General features: G+C 41.0%; 1 protein-coding gene across 1 annotated transcript; it reads left to right on the forward strand.

The window, feature by feature from the left end:
- Nucleotides 1-8,074: 8,074 nt before the first annotated feature.
- On the forward strand, nucleotides 8,075-8,668 carry LOC106694033 (uncharacterized). Its single transcript, XM_014443999.1, has one exon. The coding sequence runs from the start codon at nucleotides 8,075-8,077 to the stop codon at nucleotides 8,666-8,668; it is 594 nt and encodes a 197-aa protein (XP_014299485.1).
- Nucleotides 8,669-11,126: the final 2,458 nt, after the last annotated feature.

The raw sequence follows: 11,126 nt of genomic DNA on the forward strand, positions 1-11,126 counted from the left end.
GGACGGGGATTTTGACGCACCCTGGAACCTGTGGAAAGATGAGTTGGTTCCAGTTGGCCCAGAGATGCCTGAGATCCCTGATGGCATGGATGCATATGTCACAGGGACGACGTTTGTCCAGGCGTTGCGTATGTTAGAAGAGAAGATGGAGCGTGGGCAACAGAGACTATTTGAGATGATGGAGCGATCGTCTGGGAATAATCCAATTCGCGCATCTTTCCCACATGGTGGCCCCATTGTACCTGCAACGCTCCCGGAAATCAGTGTTATCCCTACTGTTACGACTACCGCGAGTTCTAGACAAAACCCGAGACCTACCACTACTCGAGGCGCTCGTGTGAGCGATCCCGCGACCAATCCGTTGGCTTCACTTCCTGATGACAATACAAATGACCAACGACGGCAAAATACTGGATCTGGAGGCCCTCTTAATCCCACACCATCCAGGGTCCAGTTCCAGACACCCAAGGATTCCCACAGAGGTCGCGATTCCGACCGAAACCACCGCAGTTCGTCTGGTGACTCAGATTCAGACGATAGTTATACGTCATCGTCATCTGAGTATCACTCCCATCGGAGTTCGGGTAGCGAGAAACGCCATTCACCCCGTGTGTTCGCCCATGACCATGGTGCCATTGCCAGGAATTGGAAGTTATCGTTTTCTGGTGATGGTTCCATGACCAGCGATGAGTTCCTGAGACGCCTGGTCGTGTTAATGCGCAGCGCTGGGATTCGTCGAGCTGATCGCCTCGCAGTATTACCAGAGGTCTTCAAAGGCAAAGCTGAAGTCTGGTTTAGCGCAAATTGCCACCGATGGTCAAATCGGGAGTCGTTCAGGTCGGAATTTCTGACTTGGTTCAAGAGTGGTGGTCGTCAGCGCGAAATTCGCGCTGATATTCGCGCACGTAATCAGGGCCTGAAGGAGAATGCCCGTGATTACTTGATCTGCCTCCAGAATCTATATTCTTGCTTGAGACACCCACCATCAGAGCGCACACAAGTCAGACAGGCAACAAAGGGATTGTTACCCGCGTACTGGGACCACTGTCCACGCGGTGACTTTGACACGTATCACTCGTTGTTAATAAAAGCCACTTAGGTCGAAGAAAGATGGAAAGCTGCAAGGAACCATCGCCAACCACCGCCGGGGGAAGAAGCGAACATCAAGGAATGTTCGTACTCTGCCGGTATTCGACCACCCAGGGATCACCAAGCCGTCATGCACGCGGTGGACACAGCTGTTGAACACTCGGACTCAACCAGCGGTTCGCAGTCCAGCCCAGGGACGAAGAAGAAGCGAAGATCTCGTAGATCTCGCCAACAGAGGGCTGCTAAGCGTAACTTGGCACCGATAACACCTGGTGGGCCTGACCAGACGACAAAACAGGTCACTGGTGAAAACATTAAGGTTGCCAATCGGCGTGGGAATTCACAAAACCTGCCAGTGAACCAGCAGCAGAACCTTAATGCTCAGAATCGCGGCGCGATCCCGAAAAATCCGCCAGTACAGCCGCAACAACCTCCGAGGGTGTCCAATCCACCTATGAATAACCCTCTGAGAGGTCAAGTGAATTCACAAGGTGGTAATCGACCACCTCCTGGATACAACAATGCCAATAATCAGCCGTTTGTCCGGAATTCAGGTCAAATGGGACAAAACAGAATCAATCGCCCAAGATTCTGTTATAATTGTGGCTCATTGGAACATTTGGGCTATTTTTGCCAAGAACCACGCCGGGACGTCTGCATGAGATGCGGAAAAGTGGGAAAGACAGCTGTTACGTGTGTCATGTCGACAGTCGCCCCAACGCCTTCCAACTGCCAAAAAACGGCGAAGCAGCCCGCCAGTAGAGGGTGGCGGTGCTGGACGTTCATTAATCCCTCCAGAAACAGTCACCAGGGAGCAGGATTCGATGAGTCTACGTCGTATTGTTGTCCAGGCTGATATACACGCTGTTTCTGATCCACCGTGCGAGGCCAAGCGTGAAGAAGATGCCACGCTTGATAAATTTACCGCGGTAGAAGATCGAACAGCTGTCTCAGTGTCTCTTATGAATCAACCTGGTGAGGAAAATGACGATTTTTGGCGTCTCCGTCATGGTAAACCCCGACCGCAGGTTGTCATTCGCGCGGGTAATCGTCAACGAGTCGCGATAATCGATACTGGGGCCAAAACGACCGCTTTTGGAGACTTCGCGAGAGAATTAATGGCTGACGGTTTTTCATGCATGTTTGAAGCTCGACCGACGCGTTTTGGCATGGCAAACAGAACGACTGACGTGAGTGGAGGCGTGGTGAACCTGAAAATGACTCTCGATAGTGTTGAAGAGGTCATATTTCCAGTCCATTATATTCCTCGGTTGGGAAGTTCGAATTTAATCGGTACTAACTTCATGAATCATGTCAATATGGAGTTAGACCTGAGAAACCGATCTTGGCGTATACGCGGTGGTCCCTGGCATAAATTAATGTTCGAACCTGAAATTAATTCGCGACCTGAAGACGTTGCAGCCGTACATGAACTCACTGGAGATGAAACCAAACAGTTACGTGAGTTCTTGGACCATCAACGGAAATTAATGCCACCAGGTTTGGGTTTGACCTCGTTGGTTGAGCATGAGATTAGGCTCAAAGACGAGCGACCTATTAAACAGCGGGTTTATCGTCGATCACCAGTGGTTCTTCAGGCACTACACGAGGCAATCGACAAGATGCTCGAAGATGACATCGTCGAGCCTGCGCCAGCATCGGAATGGTCCAGTCAGCCTATCATGGTTAAAAAGCCTGATGGATCATATCGCATGTGCGTTGACTTCCGCGACGTGAATAATGTCACTGAAAAAGACACGTATCGACCGCCGGATATGATTGAGATTCTCGAAAAATGTCGCGATGCTCATTATATTACGACTCTCGATATGAACTCCGCGTTTTGGCAAATTCTTATGAGTCCAAATAGTCGTAAATACACTGCTTTTTGGGTTCCCGGTTATAACGTATACCGTAATTAATTTCCGCGACGGAGACGCGGATTAACCGGTAAACCGTATGCGGTCACCCACGTGTGAAAATAAAAATAATAAATAATAATAAATAAATGATTTTAAATGTTTCCTCCAAATTAAAATAAATACTAAGTTATAAACAATAATGAAATTATAAATAATGAACTCTTGGAGTGCCTGAACCAGCTCCTCAGGCTGGGTTAGTGCACGCAGGCGCCAGACCGTTTATCCCAAAACGGACAAAATTTAATTCAGGGGGAAAATCTGCAAGGAAAATCCGAGCAAGTGACACACGACAAAGCGGACAAATAATTGGGGAAAATAAAAATAAAATGAATAATAATAAGAAAAAGAAAAATAGTAAATATATAATAAATAATTATATTACAAATAATAAGTAATATAAGAAAAATGAAATTAAGTTGCAGGAAAAGATCCAGGGAAAATAAATATTAAATTTTCCCCGACAGCTGTTGGTTTCCGTATTTTAATTGAAACAATACTCAATATAATTAATAATACTTTACTATCAATAATTTTGTTAAATTAACCACAATAATAACACTCGGTGGTTATAAAAAAAAAAATAACATTACATAAATTCCATCCAAAATAAATATAATTTAATTAAATGAACACTCTTAAGTTTATTATTAAATAAAAGAAACCAATTATTGTACTTAAATTTTTCCAGACAAATAAGAAATAATAATAATAATCTTACTTTGTTTTATCTCCCAACACGCTTGAGAGAGAGAAAGACACGGAATTTTTCCTCACTCACACTCAAAGAGAAATAAATTCGTCTATATGAAACAAATTTATAAATTTTAAACTAAAAATCTCAATGATAATTTTTATGACCGCTGGGGTACTAGATAATCAAAATAAAATAGTACAATGCTTTGCAATTATGTTAAATAATAATAGACGTAAATAATAATTAATGATCTTATACAAATATTCTAAATAAAATAGAAAAATAATAATTATATTAACTCGGGAATTTTTCATCCGAGTGCTGACATCAGTGTCTGAGGAATTTATAAGTACAGCGTGTATTGTAAAGCTATATACACTACCAATGGGTATGGGTATATATATATATATATATATACCGGCAACGTTTCACGACGTTGCGTACGCTTTTAATATGAATATATATTTAATTACCAAAAATTTTCACCAACCTATCAAATAATATTTAATGATAATTAATAATAATTCTATCCTGTATCATTCGATGAATAATCAATAAAGATAGATAAATAATTCACCGCGGCGACCAACAACTACCGGGGGAGGCTAGCACGTGAAACTATTTTATCCAGCGAAATAAATACAAAGTACTTACTCAAAACAGCAAATCAGCAAAATAACAATAAACTTTTTAATGATGAAATACTACTATCAATTAATTCACCCAGTGAAATTATTTATTTTTAACAATAAAAAACACAATTTTTCTAATCAGCCAAATAAGCACGTCCGTCCACAATGCTTGTCCGTATCTTTGTAACTTCATTGTCTCAACCTCCACCTGTTGGTCGTCGCACACATGACACTACTGTCCCCTTAATTTTTATTATAATTACATTTGTCAGCCCTGGGCCTTACTCAAATTAAAAATATAAATATAAAATATAAACCATAAATCCACAGACAACTGAATGGTACATAATTAATTAATTAAATATATGAACTATTACTCTATATCCTTCACATCGGATAATGAATTAAATATTAGGTGTACAAAAAAGTTCTACCCGTTTTTCAAAGATGGAGTTATCTAACAGCTATTTATAGGTTAGCTATGAATACGTATATGTACATGCACAGCTGTTCGTACTCTTTAAATTCATCAAACTTTTAATATATTAATCTTCGATATATATATTTTTTTATTAAGTTAAAAATGGAAGTAAGTAATGAGCATATCCGCCATTGTCTTTTATATGAATTTCATCAAGGAAAAAGTGCTGCTGAAGCTCAAAGAATAATCTGTGCAACTTATGGTGACAGTGTTATTGATGACAGTACTTGTCGAAGATGGTTTCGGAAATTCACAAACGGAGATTTTAATTTAAATGATAAACCACGCTCTGGAAGACCTTCAACAATCAGTGACGAGAAATTGGAAGAATTACTGAATCAAGATTCTGCACAAACACAACAAGAACTTGCGAAAAAGTTAAACGTTACTCAACAAGCTATTTCTGAAAGATTACATGCTTTAGGGAAGATTCAAAAAGAAGGAAAATGGGTACCTCATGAATTAACTCCAGAACAACGAGAGAGACGAGTTGACACCTGCCTGTCGTTGCTTTCACGACATAAAAAAAAAGTTTTTTGTGGAAACTTGTAACAGGGGACGAAAAGTGGGTTTACTATGAGAATCCTAAACGTCGAAAACATTGGGTAGACCCAGGACAACCAACGACATCAACACCAAAACGTAATGTTTTTGGGAAAAAAATATTGCTTTGTATTTGGTGGGATGAGTGGGGCGTGCTATATTATGAGTTACTCAAACCAGGAGAAACCGTTACTGGAGAACGCTACAGTTGTCAATTAAAAAAATTAGCAGATGAAATCAACAGTAAAAGACGATTTGCGGGACAAAAACCTCGACCAGTGATACTGCAGCATGATAACGCCAGGCCTCATAGAAGTTCAATCGTCCACCACACTATAAATGATTTACAGTGGGAAGTTTTACCGCACCCGGCGTATTCACCAGACCTTGCACCGTGTGATTTTCACCTATTCCGTTCATTGCAAAATTACTTGGCTGACAAACACTTACAAAATGAAAACGAAATGCAAAAAACAATAGATGATTTCATTTCGACAAAAGATCAAGCCTTTTATCGCCGTGGGATCCATCAGTTGCCTGAGCGTTGGCAAAGGGTAGTAGATGCTGATGGTGGTTATTTTGATTAAAATATGTATTTTATTTAAAATTTTTAAATATATTTTTTTTTGACAAAAAACGGGTAGAACTTTTTTGTACACCTAATAATAGTAACCCCAATAATAAACATCAATTCACGTCATCAGTGGGATGACAAGTTTAAACAAAGTAATGTGTTCTCAATTTTTGGGGCATAATATAATGCTGGATTATGCATCCCAATTAATTCAAAATTATAAATACATAATTAAAACAAACAAAAGTCACGCGATTGTGCTTAAATCATAAATTATAAAAATAAAAATAAATTAAATCACACATGTGCTCTCTCATACCCTTCGCGCATGCGCGAGCACCGTGTACGGACTGCCGTCTCATCGGCGAAATGGCGGAATGCCCGCGCAACGATTCAAATTCAAATTTATAATTAAAATAATTAGCTTAAAACTAAATAAAATCAAATAATTTTAATCGTTACGTGACACGGTCGCGGTCTTTTTCAATACAAACGTATGCCTATGGGATTATGTAATGCCCCGGCGAGTTTTCAGCGTGTAATGGATAAAATAATTCACCTGATTTATCTCCGTTTGTATTCGCGTACCTGGATGATATAATCATCGTAACCCCGACTTTCAAGAAACATCTGGAGATGTTAGAAGTCGTGTTGAGTCGGTTACGAGGCGCTGGGTTTACTTTGAACTTCGACAAAAGTAAATTTTGCCAGCAACAGGTACGATTTTTGGGCTTTTTACTGGATAAAGAGGGACTCAGGCCAGACCCTGAGAAAACTGAGCCGATATTGAATTACCCGCGGCCGGAAAACGTCAAACAGATACGTCGTTTCAATGGTATGATAAACTGGTATCATCGCCATTTGAAAAACGTCGCGTGTGTAGCCAGTCCACTGTATCGTTTGACTCGCAAAGATGTACCCTGGAGACGGACTGAGGCTGAGGAAGAGTCTTTCCAGTCCCTTAAGAAAGCACTCGCGGAAGCCCCAGTCTTGTCAACGCCTGAATACACGCTACCGTTCACATTATACACGGATGCTAGTCAGTGTGGGCTCGGTGCAGTCTTAGTTCAACGTAACGGCGATCGTGAGTATCTAATTGCGTGTGCGAGTAAGGCACTGAACAGTGCTGAAGCAAATTACAATACGACTGAAAACGAATGTCTTGCGGTAGTTTGGGCCGTGCGTAAATTTAGACATTAGTTGGAAGGTTTCAAATTTACAGTCGTGACTGACCATGCCAGTCTCCGATGGCTTATGAACGCTCGGGATCCGACGGGAAAATTAGCCCGGTGGGCTATGGAGCTCTCCGAGTACGATATGAAAATCGAGTATCGAAAAGGGGCGGAAAATGAGGCCCCGGATGCCCTCTCGCGTATCTACGAGGACCAAGAGCCTACCGAGAGTCATGTCAATGCCCTGGGTGAAGCTGGAAATGACGAATGGTATAAGGAAAAATGTCGTTTGTTGACTTCTGATCCAGAGGCATTACCCGACTACCATTACGAGAATGGTAGACTGTATCGACGTCGGCCTGACTCGATGAGACAGATCCTCGGTGAAGAAGATAACGACTGGAAGTTAGTCGTACCAGCTGACCAACGAGAGCGTTTACTCCAGGAAGTCCACGATCATCCGCAATCTGGTCACCTGGGTGTCCAGAAGACATACGCTCGGGCGATATTGAGGTATTATTGGCCCGGAATGTTTCGAGATATACAGCGATATGTCAACAGTTGTGAACGATGTCTTGAGTCAAAGCCAATTCAGCGCAAACCAATTGGTTTAATGACCCCAAAGATACCCAGTGAGCCTTGGGAAGTCGTAGCAGCGGATACGATGTCGTTTACGCGTTCTCGTGCGGGTTATTCGTATTTACTCGTGTTTGAAGACTTATACATGCGGTGGATCGAGTGCGTTCCAGTTCGAGCTGCAAACGGGAAAACTGTTGCTAAAAGTTTTCTACAGTTCGTAATTAATTGTTAGGGCGTTCCACGCGTATTTTGGACCGATAATGGCAGTGAATATTTGAATCGAGATGTCGTTGATCTCATTCAAGAGTGTGGTATCCAGCATACTACCACACCACCGTATCATGCCCAAGCTAACCCGGTTGAAAGGGTCAACCGTAATTTAAAAACCATGATCATGAGTTACTTGGGTGATGATCACCGTGACTGGGATTTAAATATTCATGCATTCCAGTTCGCGTATAATACTGCAGTACATGAGTCACTCGGTGTGAGTCCCGCCTATTTGAATTTGGGCCGTGATCCCTGCCCAATTCGTAATCATCGAACTACTGATGATAATAATATTGTGGTCGATGATCATGCGGACCGCAGTGGTTGGATTCAACGGATGGATCGTATGGTAGAATTACGTGATATCGTCAATCAACGTATTCGACGATCCTCTGAACGATATGCGGCTTATTATAACGATAAAAGACGTAATATTTTGTTTGAAGTAGGTGATCAGGTATATAAACCTACTCACGTCTTGTCGAAAAAGAGTGAGCAGGTTGTGGGTAAGCTAGCACCACGCTATGCGGGCCCATTTGTCATCTCGAAAGTGGTAACTCCAGTTATCGTTGAAATGGAGACCCCCGAGGGCAAATATATTGGTCGTAGCCATGTTAAATTTTTAAAATTAGTTAAGCGAGCTGAAAATGTCCGTCAGAGGCAAGCTGACGCAATCGCATGGATAAATGCTTTATCTATTACTACTACTTGATCTACCTATGCTTGTCTATGAGTACTATCTATCTCTATTACTGTCTACTACCATTCTGTCGCTGACTATTACTGTTCTACTGCTATCTACAATTACTACTGTCGCTAGACTGTTCTGCACTGTATTATTACCCCAAAGGAATCAATGTCATTGTTAATACGTCTCTATAGGAATGCTGTACCACGAGTGGATCCAGAACCCAAATCTGGCCGTGGATACCTACCACTTACACGAGCCGGGGAAGATATGGATATTGGGGCTGAAATGGGGCACGCCAACGTGGAAGGCTAGGATCGTCGGGCTATTCAATAAAAGGCTTGAGGAATGGCGCCGACTGGCCTAAATGCCAGCGCGACAACCTCCAGGATGTGTGCGGTGCGGCCAACAGGGACATCCTGCTCGCAAATGTGAGAACTTCCCTCGGGAGATAAAACCCTTTTGTGACGAGTGTTTACACTTCGTGGATGGAGTGAAGTGTTACGGCCCACATGGACGTGCGCGCCTGGCGTTCCGGGGACGCTGTATGGTGTGCACTACACGAATAGAGCAGACGCGATGCCCAAAGTGCGAGACCACCTATGAAGAGCAGTTATGGTCCTTCCCGTCCTTTCCGGAGATGACTTTGTATCCGGAGGAGGAGGAGTTCTATTATCGGAATAAAATGAATTTGGAAACTTTACCCGTATGTTGTCTCCCGGAGGGTGAGGGGGCCCAATGAACTCGCCAAGGACGCAGGCCCTATATAATCTCATCATTTATTATTTATTTATTTTTGTTGATTATTTATAACTTATGAATTCTTTTTCTCACCTTTATAAAATATTATGTAACCAACTATTGGGATTCTGTCAGGATACGGTCTAATGCCCGGTGTATAATGTACTCTATAGCTGACAGTAAAGCCAACGAAGGAGAGAATATTTGATGTTTAGAATCATACTTTCTTTCCCTTTTCACTCCCCTCTCCCATCGACGGTTCGGGCAAGTGACGGCGGCCAGGTTGGTGAACAACCCGTTTGATTTTCCTTTTTGGTAAAATTGTTTCTTTTGATTTTGATTTGATTCTTTTGTTTGTACATCCGGTACAAAAGATCCAGGTATAAGTATTGGATTTAAGGTTTTCAGGTGATCGTGCCGGCGAAATGTAATGCAAAGTCTCGCCCGCATTTTTCGGGGCAAAACACGGCCTGGTGGGGGGGGGGGTGTCACGTAACGATTCAAATTGTTTGATTTTATTTAGTTTTAAGTTAATTATTTTAATTATAAATTTGAATTTGAATCGTTGCGCGGGCATTCCGCCATTTCGCCGATGAGACGGCAGTCCGTACACGGTGCTCGCGCATGCGCGAAGGGTATGAGAGAGCACATGTGTGATTTAATTTATTTTTATAATTTATGATTTAAAACACGAATGCGTGACTTTTGTTTAGTTTAAGTACGTATTTATAATTTTGAATTAGTTGGGATGCATAATCCAGCGTTATATTATGCCCCAACAATTGTTATCATATTGTTTCATTGGAACTTGTCATCCAACTGATGACGTCCAGTGATGATTATTATTTGGGTTATGATTAATTAATTTATTATCCGATATGAAGGATATAGAGTAATAGTTCATATATTTAATTGATTAATTATGTACCATTCAGTTGTCTGAGGATTATGTTTTATATTTTATATTTTTTAATTTAAGTAAGGCCCAGGGCTGACAAATGTAATTATAATAAAAATAAAGAGGACAGTAGTGTCATGTGTGCGACGACCAACAGGTGGAGGTTGAGACAATTAAGTTAGAAAGATACGGGATAGCCGTGTGCACGGACGTAATTTGCTCGACATTGTTGTTCGGTTACTAAAAATAAAAAGATAATTTTGAAGAGAGAGATATAGTGATCGTTTTTCGTAATTTATTATTTTTGCTGATTTTTGCTGATTTGAGTAAGTACTTTATATTTCTGTTCGCTGGATAATATTTTTCACGTGATAACCTCCCCCGGTAGTTGTTGGTCGCCGCGGTGGTGAAAATTAATTATTAAATAAATTGATACTGGATGATACATGATTCCTATTGTTTATAATTATAGTTAATAATTATCAGTAACCATTGGTGGTTGTATTGTTGCGCATATATATAGGTATATTTGAGTTGAGTGCAGCGCGGTGAAGCGTTGCCGGTATACCTATATCTACAACTATAGTATATATAGCTATAGAGCGCATACAGTACTTGAGAAAAATTCCTCAAGTACTGACATCACCACTTGGGTGAGAATTCCAGAGTCTTTATAATTATTATTCTTTGTATTATTAGAAATATCTATACGATATTATTAATTATTATTTATGTTTGTTATTATTTAAAATAATTGCGTGACATTATTTTCTTTTATTTTTGATTATCTGTTTACCCCAGCGGTCTGAAAATTATTATTGATAGTTTTATTTAAGAATTTAT

This window comes from Microplitis demolitor, chromosome 10, assembly GCF_026212275.2.
Source record: "Microplitis demolitor isolate Queensland-Clemson2020A chromosome 10, iyMicDemo2.1a, whole genome shotgun sequence".
Classification (NCBI taxonomy): Eukaryota; Metazoa; Arthropoda; class Insecta; order Hymenoptera; family Braconidae; genus Microplitis; species Microplitis demolitor.